This window comes from Cucurbita pepo, chromosome LG07 (genome assembly GCF_002806865.2).
Source record: "Cucurbita pepo subsp. pepo cultivar mu-cu-16 chromosome LG07, ASM280686v2, whole genome shotgun sequence".
Classification (NCBI taxonomy): Eukaryota; Viridiplantae; Streptophyta; class Magnoliopsida; order Cucurbitales; family Cucurbitaceae; genus Cucurbita; species Cucurbita pepo.
This window is the reverse complement of record NC_036644.1, coordinates 1,287,932-1,307,737: the sequence shown is the minus strand read 5'-3', so window position 1 is coordinate 1,307,737 and position 19,806 is coordinate 1,287,932. Positions and strand designations below refer to the sequence as shown.

Genomic DNA, 19,806 nt, shown 5'->3' with positions numbered 1-19,806 from the left:
ATAAAATTCAAAGACCAAAATGAGATTTATCGTGAAAGAGAGTACTTCCCGTCCTCGTTTCACTTATATGATGTTTAAGACACGAGAAAACATAAAATAAAGTACAACTACACTACAAAACTTGACATACCTGATTACTGAAATATGTTCGATTGAGCAAATTTTCCAGCTACCTACAATAGAATATAGTTACAAACAGAATGTTTTTATTACAAGTCGCATATGAGAATATTATATATATATATATATGTGGAGCTTTTAGAAGTCGCTGCAACAGAAGCACTCATATCTCAAGAAGCAAAGCATTCAAATGCAAACATGAATATCCCTCTACAGACTTTATAAGAAGTTTAGAAAGAGTTAACCAAAGCTTGACGAATTAACGTGTGGCATCGGCTAACTGGGAGCTTCGAATTCCCCAAAACGATCTGGGTTTCAGATTCCTGTTTGTGGCAGTAAAAAGCCATCCTAACTGAGTTTCACAAGTGGCGCAGATCGAGATTGTCCACGCGTACCTGAAAGACGAAAGTCAGAGTGTCTCATGGAAAGATTAAAAGAAAAACATAATGTAGTCATTAGAGATCTGATTAAACAATATTCTAAATATCCATAAATGTAAAAAGATTTTATTTTCTCATAACTAGTAGATATTTACGTTTTAACTTTTATTTCTCGGATTTTCACAAGACATGCTGCTTGATCCGACCCTTGAACTATTCACACTTTTCTTTTTTTTATAACCCAAGTATTTGAGCTAGCCTATCCACGCCTAGACAAATCTCATGGAATAGCCACTTGACTTGTGGTTGCAAAAATAACTCATAATATATCAAATCCTAAGAAGGTGGCTGCCCTGATGAATCTCATGGAATAGCCACTTGACTTGTGGTAGCAAAAATAACTCATAATATATCAAATCCTAAGAAGGTGGTCACCAAAAATTGATAATGATCAAATGTAATCATAGCATTCATCAATGTGTATTTCTAAATAATCTCATTTTTCAATTATTCAACCAATACCATGTTAGTAAGATTAGTGAACATTTCTATGTTTTGATGCAAAGTAATTTTGTTGATTGGTTAATAATTGGTCACATTTTATACCAGAAATGGGTTGAAAGGTTCCGACCCAACCTAGAAACCGTTCCCCTACACTACATATTCTAGTGGGAACCTATGCTCGATTGTACTTCATGCTCAAGTGTAGTGTCGTGTTAGAAACAAAACCAGCACATTAACTTTTTTATAAACTAGTCACGAACAAGTTCTTTTTAAGACAGTGAGTAAAAAGAAACTCATAGGCTCAAAGAAAAGAAAAGCTAGGTTAATCTCATACCCAGGGAACCAACTGTATTCTGTCTCAGCTCGTCCTCTAAGTGCTAAGCCATTTGCTCTGTAAAGAGTCATTATTTCATGCACATAACCATGGGGGTTCACATAAGCACCGAGTGGGCCGTCACTAGACATCACCAACATATCGCTGCGCTTGGCTATGACTGTCTGCATAAGAGGAAATTACATGTAAGAACAATGGCTAGCTAAGTATGCGTTGGAATGACTACGCACAGTGCTGCAATACAGAAGCACAAGTTGTGGGCAGAGGCAAGAAATGGAGTGGACGAGTGCAAGCATACGTCAGAGACTTGTGATTACCTTACAGTTTTTACATTGGATGAGATCGATAGACTTAAGTAACTCAATTTCCCGACGCAATCTATACGAAATGCCATCAATCTCCAAAAGCTCCTGTCTAGTAGATTCAGAAACTGGAATCTTACTAGCAATATAGAATGATAAAATGTCTGGATTCTTCACAAAACCATCCATGTTTGGTGCCCCCACTATCTGCTTCCACATAGCTGCAAATAGTGATGATAAGAAATAAAATAAAAAAAATTAAAAATAAAATAAAAACAGAACCAACACTGTTGCCACAAATTATCTTGATATATTGCAGAAATAGGATATATATATATACTAAATAATCGATAAATAACACCAAAAAGTACAGAATCAAAATACCAAATGATTAATAGAAACAAGTGAAACGTAAATCTAAATAGAAAACAGAAACCAGATAAAATAAATAAAAGGAAAGAAAAGAAAGGCTGAGGGTGAAAGAAAGCAACTAAAATCACCTGCTGCTTTTTGAGCAAGACAATATGAGTCGTACATTGAGTAGACCCAATATGGCAAAAAAGCTTTTGAGACCCCATGCATGTGATTAAAACTTGAGTTTCTTCGACATCCTTTGAATTCTTTCCTCTCGCTAGAATCCTTAGCTGATGTGGAACTCTTTCCTATATCAGGGGAAGGTTTTTCACTTTCTTTCTCATAGTCAGAATGCAAAAAACTCAAAGAATCAGAGTCATTTTGATGTGACATTGCGTGTTGGTGTTCTGCCTCTGACCCAGAAATCTCCTCATCGCTACAAGACTCACTGGAACCAATTGCTGCTTGGTGGACTTTCCTCTCTCTCAATGAAAGCTCACGTTCAAAGCTTTCTTCAGAATTAGAGGCTGAATCATCCTCCTCATCCCTGGACGTAAATGGTCTAGAGCAAGTAGTATATGAAGCCAATGCACATGAGAGACTGTGGCGCTGAATAGTATTCCTTGGAGCCAAATCTCCAAAAGCATCCCGCGGAGTCCTTAATGGCAAATCTTCCTGGATAATTTGAACTTCTCCACAAGGCTACAAACGTTGCAATCTTATTAAGAAAAAGAAGTAAAATAATACAAATAATTCAAGAACAGGAATTTGCACTAACCACTCCTTCAACATCAATCCAACGGCGCCTAAGGCGAAACCGCTGCTTCCCTCTAGCAAGAACATTGAGTGAACCATCCTCCAACCTCCGAAACTGCCGAATCTGTAATAGAGAGAGTCAGTAGGTACATGGATGCATGTCATTAGAAGTATGGCAGCCTTTACCTTAAAGTTTAGATAGAAGCTAAACAACCCCAAACCATGGCCTGAGCATATACTAATTGATTTTGTAATAATGTCAGAAAAGGAAAAGACAACGTGAATCAAAATTGAGTAATAATACCTCTGCAGTTGTCCCAATATTTGCAAAACGTAGTCTATCACTCTCAGAATCTACAGAGACGTGAACCTGAATAGAATATTTAATCTTGCTTGAGCTACCAATAAAGGATTTCAAGGAATCTTTAAAAGCTATATCCACTGCCTATATTTGAGCACATACCACACCTATGGTATTAGGAGTATCAAAGTGAGTCAACACTCTCTCAATGGCAGCAATAAAATTTGATTGTATCACTCTGAGAGGTAAAGTAGCTTCTGGGAACAACACAACTCCTGAGAAATATGTGAATTATACATGACGTACTAAAATAAGAGCCAAGATAAAAAAAAGGTATCCTCAATAAGGTTTCTAGATGCCAGTTGACCATAATCATGAAACATTGACTTGTTCACTCAAACTTGGAAAAATCAAGGTCTTCTCAATTGAACTATTCTTCATTCTGCAAACAGTTATATCTAAACTCTTGAGATAAGCATAGAAGGCCTACAGGTCATCTAAACGCATCAAGCAAGGGGATGACAATTGAAAAACATGCTAATTTCTTACTCCCCATGGACAGGGGAGAAGAGCCTGCTGCTTCAGACATGAACTACTCATGATGAATTATAAAATTTGAACATATACAGTCGCAGCGTGAATCTATTTTATAGCTCTCCAAGCAAAAGAAACCTGTTTGTTCCAAGAAATTGTGCAGCTTTTCTTCCATACTCTAATGGAATTGCTGCCTTTTTCTAATTCAGGAAAAATACTATTCTTTTTTTATAATAAAATCGAGAATAACTATCGACTTCAACAAAATTTTATACTTTGCAGACTTTGATTCTTTAGACTACAAGGACATTTGTTTAAAACCATTTTTAAAAGATAAATATCAGATTTGTAGATTTCTAAAATTACAGAGGGTTTGTAACCATCCTAATCAGATTATGGCACTCAAACCAATGCAATTGATGCTTGAAGCAGAAAGAGGATGCATAAACAATCGAATACCTTCAAGATAAAATACAGGAATGTTCAGGACGGCACCACCATCCAAGAAAGCCATTCTGTGATGAGCATCCTCAACCTCTGTTACATGTAACCACAGGAGACATTAGTAGAACTGTACCCCAAATAGAATTGACATGAATACTCAAAATATTAATCAGACGATAAAAATGAACAACAAATTCATACCACCAAGATACGTATGCAAAGATGCCAAAGAGGAATTGAAAGTAAATTCTGCAAAGGCCTCATAACCACCATGATCATTACTGCTTCGATACAACCGGAAAAAAACAGGATGAAGTCAGTGCGTGTGGTGAGAACTAAAGCATGTCGCCCCATTCACAGTAATAATAAATCAATAACACGAAGAACGACTACAGCAGCAAGAGGAAAAGGAAGACAAATGAAAGAACGTATGAACTTATGACATCAAAGAAATTTTCTTGAACACAAATAAAGCAATTCTATTCATTAATAGAATTACCTTTTGCTGATACGGATGACTAAATCTAGCAAACGACTATAATAGAGGAATGGAATCTAATAATTACGCCAGTCCATCTGTAGGAGGCCTCAAATAGGTATCCCTTCTTTCCTTAACGAAAGAAAATAATCGATACTGACTTGCTTATTCTAAGTTTCTCTGGTTTCTTCGCTAAGAGTATGAAAAGAAAGGAAGTATATAACTTTCTAAAAAAATGGTGGCTTCTCTAACAGCTGCTCTAAACGTAATACCGAAGCGAAATAATTAAGATAAAACCAAATCCACTACGACATTGGAGCATTGAAGAAATTGTGCACCGAAGCAAGAATTTTGACTCGAAACTTAAATCCCCAAAACAATCAAATCTTTTAACACAGAAACCATTCATCAAATTCAATTCGGCAGTTAAATCATCATCCAATCATTGATTAAGATTTTTTCAACCCAATGTTCGACAAGCAACTATAAAAAAGCGACGGAAGGTATAAACATTACATAGCATCGCGATCGTCATCGGATTCAGGGAGGTAGTCCACTTCTTCAACTTGCAACTCCTCATTATCAAGCTGAAGAATCTGCTCGATCTGATGCCTCTCGTTGTCCAACAGCCTCTGGTCCTCCATAGTTTAGGGCTATTAAAAACACGAAAGTGAAAATTTCATTGATCTACCGGTGCAGCAGAAGCATATCGCAACCATGCTCAGCTCACTGGCCCATGATATAGTTCATCCGAAGGATCAAATCTCACCAAAATTTCTCTCACGAAAATGTGCAGAGTTTTGCGGCATCGGCAAATGGCGCCAACAGCAATCGGGATGCGGCTGACACCCCTAACCGTATGATCATAGTGATTACTGAAATATAATTTGGGGTTATTTTATTTATGCTTTATTTATTTAATTAAATTTTTAAACATTAATATTTTATGTTTTATTAATTAAATTTCTATTTTCGAAATTGATATTATAATTTTTCCTCTTTGTATTTAATTAATTTTTTTTATTATTATTAACCATTCAATTGTTTATATTAATTTCAAAATGTTTATAATTATAAAAATATTAAAAAAAATAAAATTTTAATATTTTAATATTTTTTTTATTGACACATTAATATTTGATTTACCTCCAAGTAATTATTCATATTCAAATGGATCGATTGAATTTAAAATTTGGGTCGAACTTGGATTAAGCTCGGGACACTCTGAACCATTATAAAATTTAATATTTTTTAAATATGTAATTAATATAAAGAACCTAAAATTCAATAATATCTGTTAAATATAATTTAAATTTGTTGGGAATAAATTATTACAATTTTTTTTATTTTTTTAATTCGAACATTTACTATTATTTTCCGTACATCATTCTTGATCAGAATCACGGTAAAAGGAAAGCAGAGTGGCGGATTCCGATTGCTCTGTTAGAACTTCAACAATGGCCTCATGGAGTTCGTCTATTTGCTAAGAGGTATGCGTTTCTGAATTTCCATTCAATGTTTACCAAACTTCATATCAGATTGGCTTGTGTGTTTTGGTTTCATGCCGGTAAAGTCTTGTGGATTTCTCAGGAGGAATTCGGGGAGAATGCGTTTGATAGTCAATCTCGACTTTCAATCGACACTGTTAGAGGCGGTTTCCATCCTGTCGTAGTACTACGCCAGCTTAATCTGCTGCGCCAAGTAATTTCCCATTCTACCAGACTGCTTATTAACTTAGAACTTGATTTGTTAGTTTAGATTTGAAGTATTACTGGATGACGAAGTATTTTAATTGCGTGTTTGCTTAATTTACAGGATTTAGTGTTGGTAATGATATGAATTCTTACTTTAACTAAAATGTATAATGGGAGTTTGGCAATGTTGATGATGTTGGATGATGGAAGTCCCACATCAGCTAATTTAGGGAATGATCATAGGTTTATAAGTGAGGAATACTAACTCCATTGGTATGCGGCCTTCTGGGGAAGCCCAAATCAAAGCCATGAGAGCTTATGCTCAAAGTGGACAATATCATACCATTGTGGAGAGTCGTGTTCGTCTAACAGATGATGTTATCTACATGGAAATCGAAAAATGTTGGCGGCATTTTATGTTATAAAGCTTTAGGAAACATAAGATGGTTGAGGTCGATTTGTTTGGACCTCAAATAGGAACGGCCAGCCTCTTGGAGGCCAAGACTAACTGTTGACAAAAAGGAAAAAAGTAGAGAAGATTTAGAGCCTGAAGTTTATAGGAATAGTAGAGACAACCGTCCGCATGACGCTCAATTTTCTTTTGCAATTGCCATAGTGATTCAGTTACTGTGTCTGTATAAGTTTGGTGCCATCCATCTTCTATTAAGTAAAGATTTTGTTCATCACCTAACTACTATGGTATTTTTTAAGATTGATTTATATAATTTATGAATTAAATGAAAAAGAACTATTTAACGACATTGGTTTAATAGTCAGCTAAAGAGTGAAGACAACCACGTCCAAAAGTGTTGCTCCGTATCCCCTGTCCTGCCACTTGTGACATTAAGAGCTCCAAGGCTTTCAAATAGTTTTCATTGCCCAAGTTATGCAGTTGGTCGAGCAGCATACTGATAGAAATGCAAATGATCTAATTTTAGGTTAGGCTTGACAATTTGATTCTAATTATTTCCAAAAGGCTCTGAGCAAACAAGTTTCATAACATAAATCTTTCGTTGTTCCTACGATATGTATATGCATGTTTAATTAGTCTCGTGAGTAAATACAGCTCTGATGATGCAGCCATCAAAAGCTGGTCTTAAGGAGTTATAGGTTGATGGTACAAAATCATTGATAAAATGTTGACGTCATGGGGTATTTTAAGGAAGTCTGAAAAATTAAAAAAATCATATAAATTTGTTGAAGCATTAAACAAATCATATAAATTTGTTGAAGCTAGTTGGATCAATTATAAAATTTTAACATCCGTTTTGAGTAAAGAGTATATCTTTTGAATTACTCTACAAAGACATTGCACTACATGGACTCTTTCTCCTTCCATCTGCTGCTTATGTAGAAAGGAGAAGATTCTTTAGATCACCCGCTGTTACACTGTCCTTTTGTGGCTAAGAGTCGGTCTTTTATTTTGAAGGAATTTGGGCTTTCAATCTGTCTCCCTAAGAAGGTTGAAGATTGATTGCTGGAAACTCTGATGGAGATGAGATTTAGTGGAAAGGCAAGAATTTAATGGTGCTATACAGTGGAAGCTACCCTACGGGTGACTTGGAAAGAGAGGAACCTTAGAATGTCTGAGGATAAGTTAAGTTCAGAGGATTCTTTTATTTATAGTATATAACACTTAGCCTCGTGGTGGAACTCAGGTCACAAAGAGTTTTAGTGTAATTATACCCTTATCATGACTATTAGAAATTGGAAGGACTTTTTGGGTTAGTCTTTTGTTGGGAGGAGTTCCCTCTACCCCTTGCCCTTTGGCTATCTTCTCTTTCTTTTGTGTATAATATCCTTATGNCCCCCCCCCCCCCAAAAAAAAAAGAAAAAAAAAGTCTTGATTGTCACCTGTCTGATCTATGCATATCAGCTTATGTGGTGAGTTTTTGCCTCTAAATGTTGTAGAATCAAATTGCACTTATTAAATCAGTCGTGTTGCATATAAGCTAATCCAAACACCTTGCCATAATAATACTATACATACATATACATATATATTTATAACACTGTAATCACGATGCTGATAATAGTTCTAACATGATTATTTCCCTCTTATTATTTATCGATTTGCATCATGCAACTTGTGCTTTGTAACAAGGGGTGACATTTCTGTTACCATTGCCGCTATTTTGGATTCTTACAAAATAAATTATGTTTGATTCCGCTTACGTGGTTGATATTTAGTTTGAAGGTGCTCCAGAAGTTGCAAAAAGTTGTGGATGCTACCAATAATTTCCATGATGCTGCTAGATTCTAGTGGGATGAGCAGAATAAATTCTTAAGGAATAATAAGGAACGATCAATATAATAGTAAAACTAAAGTTTACTTTTGGATGTTTTTTCGTCCCCCACAAGTTTTGGACTCTTATCAGTGAGAATATAGTTGATTGAGAAAGAAAACATTCCTTAGAGAAACCTCACAGATTATTTTATAATGCCTCCATCTCTCCTTCAATGGTACAGGATTTATGCTTTCTGTTCTTAGCATGGGATTTTATATTCCTTACCTAATGATTTTGGTTTATTATACTTTTTCAGATCAGAGCTTATCTCTTTTTCAGCATTTACACGCGAACAAAATTTTCTTTGGCACATAATTGGATGCAAGGTGNCATTTACACGCGAACAAAATTTTCTTTGGCACATAATTGGATATAAGGTGCCAGTGAAAATAATTTTTAATTAATATGCTTAGTGTGGGCTGTGGTATGTGAGCCCATATTACGTGACATGAGGGGCACAGCTGCAGAAGCTTTATGGTTAAAACCATTGGCCTATGAAATATTTTTCTTCCTTCCATCATTTTGCAGCTACAGCACAAATGTGAACAATATATGTGATTGGGTAGGGGATATTTGTGAGGTGGGTACATGTATTTTTCGTGGGGTGATGGAAAACTAAAAAGGTGGCACCCTTTTTGCTTAGATATTATTGAGGTCCCAGATAAAATCTTCTCCCCTATTTTTCTTTTTTTTGTAGTCCTGTCACAACATGCATTTATTTATAAACAAATGCTATAATACGTGTCGGGTTTATCATATCCTTGCTGGGATCTTATCAATTTTGGGAGATAGATAATGCAGAATATCGACCCCTTCTGTTAAGAAAGAAGGGGGGAAATGCATAAATTCATATTCTCAATCTCATTCGGTGCACCCACTTCTTTTGCAAAGCAGGGTGTGTGACCACACATTTTCAAAATTCACCGCAGACACCAGAAGATGTCAATCGCGCAGCAACAATCGACAGCGAGAGGCATGTGGGGACCATGATCTGCTGGCCTCAGGGTAACATTCTATTTCAATCACTTTTCCTCCTTGTAGCTCCTTCATTCATTATCTTCTGTTGTTTTTGCCTGCAAGTTGTGTTAACCAGAATTATCAAGAATCTATGAATTATTGGAACAATCAGTCTTTCAGAAAAGGGCGTTTGTTGTACATATTTGACGAATAGACTATTTATATAGGAGCATTTCTTGTTTTCAATTTCTTAGCCAGATTGTAAATCATGCTTTGTGTTTAATGGNTTGTACATATTTGACGAATAGACTATTTATATAGGAGCATTTTTTTTTTCAATTTCTTAGCCAGATTGTAAATCATGCTTTGTGTTTAATGGATGGGGTGTTTCCAAATTGGATCCTCTTCATTCCTGGGGAGAGTTCAGGCCTCTCGAAGTGCTTGGAGTTCGATAGTAGTCTTTCTTATTATCAGAATACAATTTTAATGTTATTTTTTATCAATTTCCATTGCAAGATTGGTTTCCTATCATTCACAAATAAGCGCATCTATTAGTCCCAGAAAGGTGCTTATGAACGAGTGAGAGAAGAAAGTCTCTTATATCCTAGCCACCAAAAATTGTAGGCATAAATTTTGGTTCATTAGATTGCTTTTCCATTTTCACGAACCAAGTGATTTCTGATCATGATAAGATTCCTCAACTCCTATTTGCACACAGTATTTGGACCGTTTGCTTGTTCAGTGTTGTCACAAATAAATTAACAGATTAACAGGATGACTATGACTCCCTCCCTTTCTTTCACATGCAAACCTCTTAGAGATTTTATATGAAAAAAGAGGTGATTCCTCTCATTTGGAATCTTTCTGTTTTTGGTGAATTATTGATGTTCAGAGAGTTCCTTTTAATATGGGATTTCTAGGAGTTTCTCCCGAAAAAAATCTGCTGCAGTTTGTGTAACATTATCCCTAAAAGCACCTGCTTCCTAGTACTTATCATTTAGAATCTTCAATCACTTAGTTACGTATTTCTTATAAGCATGTTAGCATTTGACACGTAAGTTGCAGCCCTTTCTTTCTTTTCCCTCCTTTATCCATTGTGTTTGGATTGTTCTTATAAATGTTCTTTTCAATAAATTGATTGAATCATCACTTTTTGGTTTCGTTGTGGCTTAAAGAGAATGAGCACATAAATTATAGCATATGGCATTCAAATTGCAATGGCAAAACAAGAGAACTTAGTGATGATAATGATAAATTCTTTTGCAACCCAACTTAGTGATGATAAATTCTTTTGCGTCCCAACTTAGTGATGATAACTTCTTTGCGTCCTATCTTATACTTCTTCCACATGCTAGCCTATAAATACCTTCGTTTGGCATATTGTTGTATCATTCAAAGAAGTCAAGACACTTGAACCTAGTTCCCAGCTCGTCTATCATCTATTTCCATCAAATCTGCTACATTTTCTGGGGAGAGAGATGGACTCTAGCCTTTTGCAACGTCAAGTTGCCTACACCAAGAGGTGCTTCTTTGAGCAGGTTTACCTTCAAAATACAAGAAATTCTTTCACTTTTCTTGTGTCTTTCTCATGGTGCAGTTGGCACTCTAACAGTCTAACTTGTACTTTGCTGTAAGCATGTTTGAGAATCGTTGGTTCATGGTTTCCAGTACAGTGCAGAGTATATAACTACCAAGCTTTAAGTCTAATTTGGAAGGGAAGGTTTAGCCTTACGGTGCATGAGCCAAATAGGAACTGGTTTTTTCTTCTGATATGAGCCTAACTGAGCCATCGGTCCAAGAACATATTCATGTTCATTATTTTGGGACGGACCAGACATGGTAATTGAACTTATTCCTAATAGTGCTATGGCTTGGCCATGTAAATCTTCCATCTGAGAGTGAAGTAAAAAGTAAAACCACAAGTCTTCGAATATTTGGTTAAAGAATGAACTAGTATTTATTTTTTCAAGTTATTTCTCCAGGGTCTAATTTGTGGATCGCTGCATAATTTATACGGTGGGCTGGGCTAAACATGGAGTGAAGGAGCTCAGCTGGGTCATGGTCAATTGGTTCGTAGTTGTACTGGATAACAACAATTGTCTTCTACGTTTCGGACCAGCATAAATTATCAGCGGACCAGGAATAAGACAAACAAAATTAACAAATTGCTAGCCAGTTGTCACGATTCTTGTGAATCTTAGCATTCACGTCCATATGGATATTCCCTCAGTCTTGAATCATCTATCTTTTTATAATTTGTGAATCTTAGGTTATATTTACTTCAAATGATTGACAAATAACCTACTACGACATAAATTGTTGAACCAGACAGAATCCTATGTTGCAGGGTTATCTTGATCGTGATCAGTTCACTCAGCTTGAAGAATTGCAGGATGATACAAACCCAAATTTTGCCGAAGAAATTGTGTCATTATTCTACAATGATTCGGCCAGACTCATCCGGAGCATTGAACAAACTATGTGAGTATAGAGAGCCTTTAACATTATCAAAATGATTACGAGAACCATCTAATCGAGCTACCGTTTTATTGGCTTACACAGGGTCAGTAAGCCTACGGATTTTGAAAAGCTTGACAACTACATGCACCAGTTCAAGGGAAGTAGCTCTAGGTAAACAGCGATAATCATGTAGAAAATAGCAATGGGGACACATGGCAGGGCACATTACCAATCACCCTAACTTTAGAATTAGAATCGAATGCACCACAAGTAATAAATCTTTTCGGTGATAGTAATGGGAGGAGAATAATCATGTTTTCCCAGAAACTACTCCATGATGATGATGATAATCACTGCAACAAGCACATAGTAACACTCGGTATAAGTATGCATTTGATTGTTCAGAAATAATGGTCCAATGATGGCATCGTTTTATCTCTTCTGAAAAGTTGAATCCTCCATGTGTCATGCAGGGATCCTTCGTGACAAAGAAATATAGTATCATTTCATTTCTCTGAGAAAGCTTGATTATTCATAAATATATACATACACAGTTGTCATAGTAATAGTGCCTCGATCTCTTTAGTAACCTTGTCTTAATTCACTTCCAATTTGTTGCTAGCATTGGAGCCAATAGGGTGACAGAAGCATGCTCACAGTTTAGAGAATACTGCTTGGCAGGAAATCTTGAAGGGTAATGATCTATATTATCAGTTCTTACTCCATACCCGGTTAACAAGCTACATAAACTTGCTAACTTTTTTTTTTTTTTTAACCCTTTTTTCTGTTGTATAGATGCATAAGAAGTTTCCAGGAAGTAAAACAAGAGCATGAAATTCTGAAGAAGAAGCTTGATACCTATTTCCAGGTTCTTTTTATAATCTTTTTCTGTGCAAAATACCTATGATCTATGATCTTTGGGATTGGTCAATTATTCTTCGATTTCTAAAAGTTTCATTATTTCTCTCGAACTTTGAAATTTGTTCCAAAAAATACCTTTGAACTTTGAATTTTGTTCCAAAAATACCTTTAGTGAGTAAGGGATATCATATAAACTTTTCATTTTTCAATTTTTACAAGTTAACAGTTGCGTCAATTTCTAGCTTATTTTTACGAAAAACTCTTCAAGGGTATTTATTCTTCTATGAACAAATTTCAAAGTTTAAAGGTAAAAATGAAACATAGTCCAAAGTTGAGGGGTAACGTGTATAATTTAACATTTATCTTATCAATACTTTAAAATCTCTGTCTTATGTTTCTCTCACATGCATATACCTGCTTCTATTTCTTAGCTAGCTAGACAAGCTGGGAAGAAAGGCTGAGAAGGTGGGAGTCACCAAATTGGGCATTGGATGATAAGATTATGCGAATGAGCCCTACACAGCTTTCATCTTGTCATTCATAAGCGTCCACATACACACTCTTTTCCAATGTTGTATTGTATTGTATAATTCTCTCCCTAATTAAATCTCTTGTTGTTACTCTTTCCAAAAATATATGTATATATATATATATATACAACACTTTTTACATATATCGTTATCTCTCATGTTGATTCCATTCCAATTATTCGTCTAGGGAAGAGATTTCCATACTCTTATAAGACTACTTCGTTTTATTCTCCAACCAATATAGGGTCTCGCATGGAATAATTTAAAAAGAATAACGGACCAAATGGAAAAGAAGAATCAAATATTAGGGACGGATATGCAAATAAATATAATTAAATGAAAAATTATAAAAATAGAGAGAAGAAATAGTCCAAAAAAGAATTAGAACCATTCTCCCTCCAAAGTAAAAAAAAAAATAAAATAAAAATAAAGATATACTCATTCAACCAACTAGATTTCTACACTTAACTCTCTTGTATTTGTAATTTATATATATTTATATATATATAACTTAATTCTATTTTCAAACTTGAAAAAAACCAATTAAAGCTATTTATTTTTTATTTTTTATCCACCAACAGCACTGTTTATTTTAAATAATCATAGTCTAAAAGTAATTTTCATGTATCCTTCCACTAATTTTATTAAAAAAAATATGACAATATGCCTCATCTTTTTTACACCAAAGAATTCAATGCTAATCTTTCATCAATTAATTAAATTATAGTTAAAAGTATAAATGCTCTTCTAGAGTATACTAGAGTCTACTATAGTTAGACAGCGCGATTCTTTTCAAAGTGTTCGAATACCAACTTTATTTACGTGAGGTTCGGATAAAGAAAGAATATATGAATAATCGAGACCACATTTGAATAAAAGCAATTTTTAAAATATGAAATTGTGGATGAAAAATGCTTGAAAATTTTATATTTATTACTTATATCAATAAGATACACAATTTTTTTGTACTAGGAAGCATGTAAGAACAACCTGATCTGAATTTTGCAATAATTTAAAAAATGTCGAGACGATCCTAGTTTAAATCATAGACACGAGACATTATAATTTATTTATTTTTTGAAAACTTTAAATAAAATCTAAATACTTAATTTAAATCACCTAAGAGATTTTTATGTCATGTATGAAATCATCTATATATATATATATATATAAAATAAGATAATTAGGCCACCCACCATTTTAGTCCACAATGATGAGGACCATATATATATCAAAAAGGTAAAAATCACCACTTGCATATATTGGGTAATTCTCCAAATTGATTGGTAAACAAATGAAACCAAGAAAAAGTATATATTAATTAATATTAATTGATGGTCATTAAACAATTAATTAAATAAAGTATATATTTGATTTATTATAAATTTATGAGAGTAATTTTAAAGTCATTTATTCACTTAACTATTTCAAAATCATTTTTAAATATTTCTAAAAAAAACTTATTAACCTGTAATTATATATAACTTTTTAGCTTAATTAATCTTATGTTTTTGCATTAAACTGGAAGATCTTGTTTAAATGATTTTTTTAATCTCAACTTGAGGGCATCTTCATGTTCTTATGGGGATTTTGAATTTCACAAAACAATCGTTTGATTCGATTAGATTTGGTTGTCAGGAGAATTCGTGTGAATATTAAATCTTAAGTAAATGACCACTATAGACTGGACTTGTTCTCTTTAAACATTTTATTAGTTTTACGATCCTTAATGACCTCCTGTTTATATGATTCTCGTCCGAAACTATCTTACTCAATTTTAAAAGTATGACTTTATAAGGTTAGAAGTAAAAGTTTTACACTCACCTAATCTATATATTGATCAATAGAAGAATAATGTAACTATAAAAAATATTAGAGGTCAAAGATTCAAATCTCTTGAACTATAACATGCAAGTAAAGTTTTAAGATGATTACAATTTCGAAGGTAAACAAACAAATTCGTATAATATATACTCGTTTTTTAATCCCTAATTACAAAACTAAAACAAAATTTTAAAACATATATATATAATATATATATATATATATATATATATATATTCTTAATTTTATTTGGGGTTTTGGTACAGTTGAAGAATGTTTGATGGTGGGGGAGCAACCAGAGCCACAATACCCTAAGCAGTCAAAGGAGCAAAAAATGGGATCCATTGTCACCAACTAAACCATATCTAACTTAAAATAATGACAAACAAAGCATTCATTTTCCATTAAACAGTGTCATCATTGAATGTGGGCAACTCTTATCTCTTTCATATCTTATAATTTAATGTGAAGAGATTTGAAAGTTTAGTCAAAAACAGGGACTAAACAAAATTCCTGCTTCAAGCAAGCAAGCAAGCTGTCCATGGTTGTTGATACATGGAGGAGAGAAAAAAAAAAAAAAAAGTTATTCAAATAAGCATGAATGGCTAACATAAATGTGCGTACCTTTTTCGAATATCTCGTGAAAGGATTGAAATTTTGAGCTCAAAATCTCACGTCAGTTGGATAGAGAACAAAACATTCCTTATAAGAGTGTAGAAATCCCTCCCTAGTAGACGAGTTTTAAAGCCATAAGGCTGGCCGTGATACGTAATAGACTAAAGTAGACAATATCTACTAGTGGTAGGCTTGGACTGTTATAAATGGTATCAAAGTCAGACATCGAGCGGTGTGTCAACGAAGACGTTGACCCTCAAAGGAGGGTGGATTGTGAGATCTCACATCGGTTGGAGAGTGGAACGAAGCATAGTAGACGCGTTTTAAAACCATGTGAGGCTGACAGCGATACGTAACGGACCAAAACGGACAATATCTGCTAGCGGTGAGCTTGGACTGTTATAAGACACGAAAGAAACTTACAGAAACGAAACTGTTCATGATCTATAAAGGTAACAATCATGTCAAAACCATTCGTGAGTTTGGCAAAGAAGCAAACGTGAAACAATTACCAGCTTTTGGACTTTGGATGTGCCGTGTAAGAACAAAGCTCCCCTAACTTTGACTATCAGAGTATATGTTGGCTGCATGAGTCCATGGAATCTATACTTCCCTTTTTCCAGTAGCCTTTTGGTGCACTCTTCTGGCAAAAACCAATCCCCCCATCAGAAAAGCCATCAGAAGCATCCAAAAATGTCCAGAACGCTGCCATTTTTAAGAACTCTGCTCTCCGTTTACCTCTTCTACTTCGTATCCACACCCTTCTGTGTAAGCTCACTGACAGCCAAAACAGACCAGGCCATCTTGCTTGAGCTTAAAGATCAATGGGGGAATCCACCGTCTCTTCACCTGTGGAACTCCTCATCCTCGCCCTGCGATTGGCCTGATATCGTCTGTAGAGACGGCACAGTCACAGGAATCTCTCTCAGAGACAAGAATATCACTGGGAAAATTCCAATTGTCATCTGTGACCTGCAAAACCTCACTGAGCTTGATTTTTCATGGAACTATATCCCGGGTGAGTTCCCTGAGGCTCTGTTCAACTGTTCCAAGCTCAAGTATCTTGATCTTTCAGGAAACTATTTTGCGGGGTCGATACCACACGACATAGATCGACTTCGAACTCTGGAGTACATGGACCTTAGCGCCAACAACTTCTCAGGAGATTTTCCAGCAGCACTAGGCCGGTTGCCAGCTTTGAGAACTTTAAACATTTATCGAACTCAGTGCAATGGCACATTGCCAGCTGAAATTGGGAACTTGTCCAATCTTGAAACTCTGAGCTTGGCTTATAACACTTTGCTCGTCCCAACGCCAATACCACAAGAGTTTAGGAAACTGAAGAAATTGAAATATATGTGGATAAAAAAATCCAACTTGATTGGAGAAATACCAGAAGGCTTATCGGATCTTTTGAGCCTTGAGCACTTGGATTTATCCAGCAACAGTTTGGTAGGCTCTGTTCCTACTAGACTGTTCTCTCTGCAGAACTTAAGCAACTTATATCTCTACCAAAATCAGTTGTCTGGTGAGATACCCAAATCAATCCAAGCATCAAATCTACTCAATGTCGACCTCTCTGCAAACAATTTGAGAGGCACAATCCCTGAAGATTTTGGGAAGTTGAAGAAGTTGCAGGTTCTCAACTTGTATGACAATCACTTGTCTGGTGAGATTCCTGGGAATCTAGGCCTAATACCGACGCTGAAAGGCTTTCGGATCTTCAACAACAGCTTAACCGGGGACCTGCCACAAGAATTGGGTCTGCATTCAAATCTTGAAGCATTGGAGGTTTCAATGAATAAACTAAGTGGTTCATTACCTGAACAACTGTNCTTTCGGATCTTCAACAACAGCTTAACCGGGGACCTGCCACAAGAATTGGGTCTGCATTCAAATCTTGAAGCATTGGAGGTTTCAATGAATAAACTAAGTGGTTCATTACCTGAACATCTCTGTAAAAATGGCGTCTTACAGGGAGTGGTTGCTTTCTCCAACAATCTTAGCGGCGAATTGCCAAGAGGGCTTGGCAATTGCAGGACCCTACGCACAATCCAGCTTTCTAATAATAACTTTTCTGGCGAATTACCTCCAGGTCTTTGGACTACTTTCAATCTATCAAGCATAATGTTAGATGGAAATTCATTCTCAGGCAAGTTACCAGATATCTTATCTTGGAATCTCTCGAGACTGACAATAAATAACAACAAATTTTGGGGTCAAATTCCTCAAAATGTGTCTTCTTGGAAGAACTTGGTTGTGTTTGAGGCAAGCAACAATCAGCTCTCTGGTAGATTTCCCGAAGGGTTGACAAGGCTTCCTCATCTTACCACACTCATATTAAGTGGAAATCAACTCTCTGGCCAACTTCCTTCAACAATTGGTTTGTGGGAATCGTTGAATACTCTAAATCTCTCACGAAATGAACTTTCAGGCAATATTCCAGCGGCGTTCGGATTTCTTCCTAGCCTCCTTTACCTAGATTTATCAGGTAATAACTTCTCAGGTGAAATCCCACCAGAAATTGGCCAGTTAAGATTGGCTTCTCTCAACTTGTCTTCCAATCAGCTTTCAGGGAAAATCCCAGATGAGTATGAGAATACAGCATATGAAAGGAGTTTCTTGAACAATCCTAAACTATGTACCACCACTGATGCACTTGACCTTCCAAATTGTAACTCCAGACAAAGAGATATAAAAGATCATTCCTCTAAATATCTCTCCCTCCTTCTAGCTCTCATCGTCACCTTCCTCGTAATTGCTATACTATGGATCTTCATCTTATATAGAAGTTACTGCAAAAAGGAAGAAAGATGCCACCCTGACACTTGGAAGCTAACTTCATTCCAGAGATTGGAATTCACAGAAGCGAATATCTTATCAAACCTGACAGAAACTAATCTGATTGGAAGTGGTGGATCCGGAAAAGTGTACTGCATAGATATAAACCATGCTGGTTACTATGTTGCAGTCAAAAGGATTTGGAGTAACAAGAAGTTGGATCAAAAGCTTGAGAAAGAATTTCAAGCAGAAGTTCAAATACTTGGCTCGATTCGGCATTCGAACATAGTGAAGTTGCTATGCTGCGTCTGGAATGAGAATTCAAGGCTGTTAGTCTATGAATACATGCAAAATCAGAGCCTAGATAAGTGGCTTCATAAAGAGAAGAAAAGGTTAAGAGCGGCTACAATGGATTTTGTTGAACAATATGTCTTAGACTGGCCGAGGAGGTTGCAGATTGCTATTGGAGCTGCACAAGGCCTGAGTTACATGCACCATGATTGCTCTCCACCAATCATTCATCGAGATGTAAAGTCAAGTAACATTTTATTAGACCATGAGTTCCACGCAAGGATAGCGGATTTCGGGCTGGCAAAGATGCTGGTCAGGCAGGGAGAGGCTTACACTATGTCTGCAATAGCAGGATCTTTTGGCTATATAGCCCCAGGTAAGTTCATACTGTTCATCCTTGGGAAAAACAAAGATCCGTAAACATCAAAAATCAAATAACAATCGCAGTAATCTTCATAGAGAGCTTTCAAAACACAGATTTGACGAATGTTCTTGATTTCTATTGCAGAGTATGTGTATACAACAAAAGTAAATGAGAAGATTGATGTCTATAGCTTTGGGGTTGTACTGTTGGAACTCACAACAGGAAGAGAACCGAACTGTGGAGATGAACACACAAGCCTAGCAGAATGGGCATGGCAACAATATAGTGAAGGAAAACCTATTGCTGATGCTCTTGATGAAGAAATCAGAAACCCACGCAATTTGGAAGAGATGATTACTCTGTTCAAACTAGGTCTAATTTGTACAAGCACGTTACCTGAAATACGACCTTCGATGAAGGAGGTTCTGCAGATTCTACGCCAATGCCGCCCTCAAGAAGATTGCAATGGGAGAAAGAACGCCGGCGAATTTGATGCCGTTCCCCTCCTTGGCACTTCTCTATGACATCGATAAGATCCTTACTGTTCATGAAAAAATCTGTGCGAGTGAACATGTATATTGATGGCCATTTGTATGTTACAGCAGAGGATAGGGTATTAATAAAAATTTTGCCA

The 19,806-nt window shown here is 35.8% G+C and overlaps 3 protein-coding genes and 1 long non-coding RNA gene across 4 annotated transcripts; 3 read left to right on the top strand and 1 right to left on the bottom strand.

The window, feature by feature from the left end:
• Window positions 1–140: 140 nt before the first annotated feature.
• Window positions 141–5,370, bottom strand: LOC111798942. The gene is made up of 10 exons (XM_023682297.1): window positions 5,024–5,370; window positions 4,231–4,310; window positions 4,045–4,122; window positions 3,214–3,326; window positions 3,055–3,120; window positions 2,773–2,874; window positions 2,141–2,696; window positions 1,656–1,861; window positions 1,339–1,502; window positions 141–515 (listed from the first exon to the last, which is right to left on the bottom strand). The coding sequence occupies exons 1-10, from the start codon at window positions 5,149–5,151 to the stop codon at window positions 380–382; spliced, it is 1,629 nt and encodes a 542-aa protein (XP_023538065.1). The 5' UTR covers window positions 5,152–5,370; the 3' UTR covers window positions 141–379.
• A 500-nt stretch (window positions 5,371–5,870) lies between these two features.
• Window positions 5,871–7,996, top strand: LOC111798303. The gene is made up of 3 exons (XR_002815683.1): window positions 5,871–5,997; window positions 6,098–6,208; window positions 7,631–7,996. It is a non-coding gene; the product is annotated as an uncharacterized LOC111798303 (long non-coding RNA).
• Window positions 7,997–10,821: 2,825 nt separating this feature from the next.
• Window positions 10,822–13,446, top strand: LOC111798300 (histidine-containing phosphotransfer protein 4-like). The gene is made up of 6 exons (XM_023681360.1): window positions 10,822–10,984; window positions 11,794–11,927; window positions 12,009–12,077; window positions 12,529–12,600; window positions 12,702–12,774; window positions 13,199–13,446. Exons 1-6 carry the CDS (start codon window positions 10,925–10,927, stop codon window positions 13,226–13,228), a joined length of 438 nt encoding a protein of 145 aa, XP_023537128.1. The 5' UTR covers window positions 10,822–10,924; the 3' UTR covers window positions 13,229–13,446.
• A 2,915-nt stretch (window positions 13,447–16,361) lies between these two features.
• Window positions 16,362–19,729, top strand: LOC111798302 (receptor-like protein kinase HSL1). Its single transcript, XM_023681361.1, has 3 exons — window positions 16,362–17,527; window positions 17,651–19,184; window positions 19,317–19,729. Exons 1-3 carry the CDS (start codon window positions 16,430–16,432, stop codon window positions 19,694–19,696), a joined length of 3,012 nt encoding a protein of 1,003 aa, XP_023537129.1. The 5' UTR covers window positions 16,362–16,429; the 3' UTR covers window positions 19,697–19,729.
• Window positions 19,730–19,806: the final 77 nt, after the last annotated feature.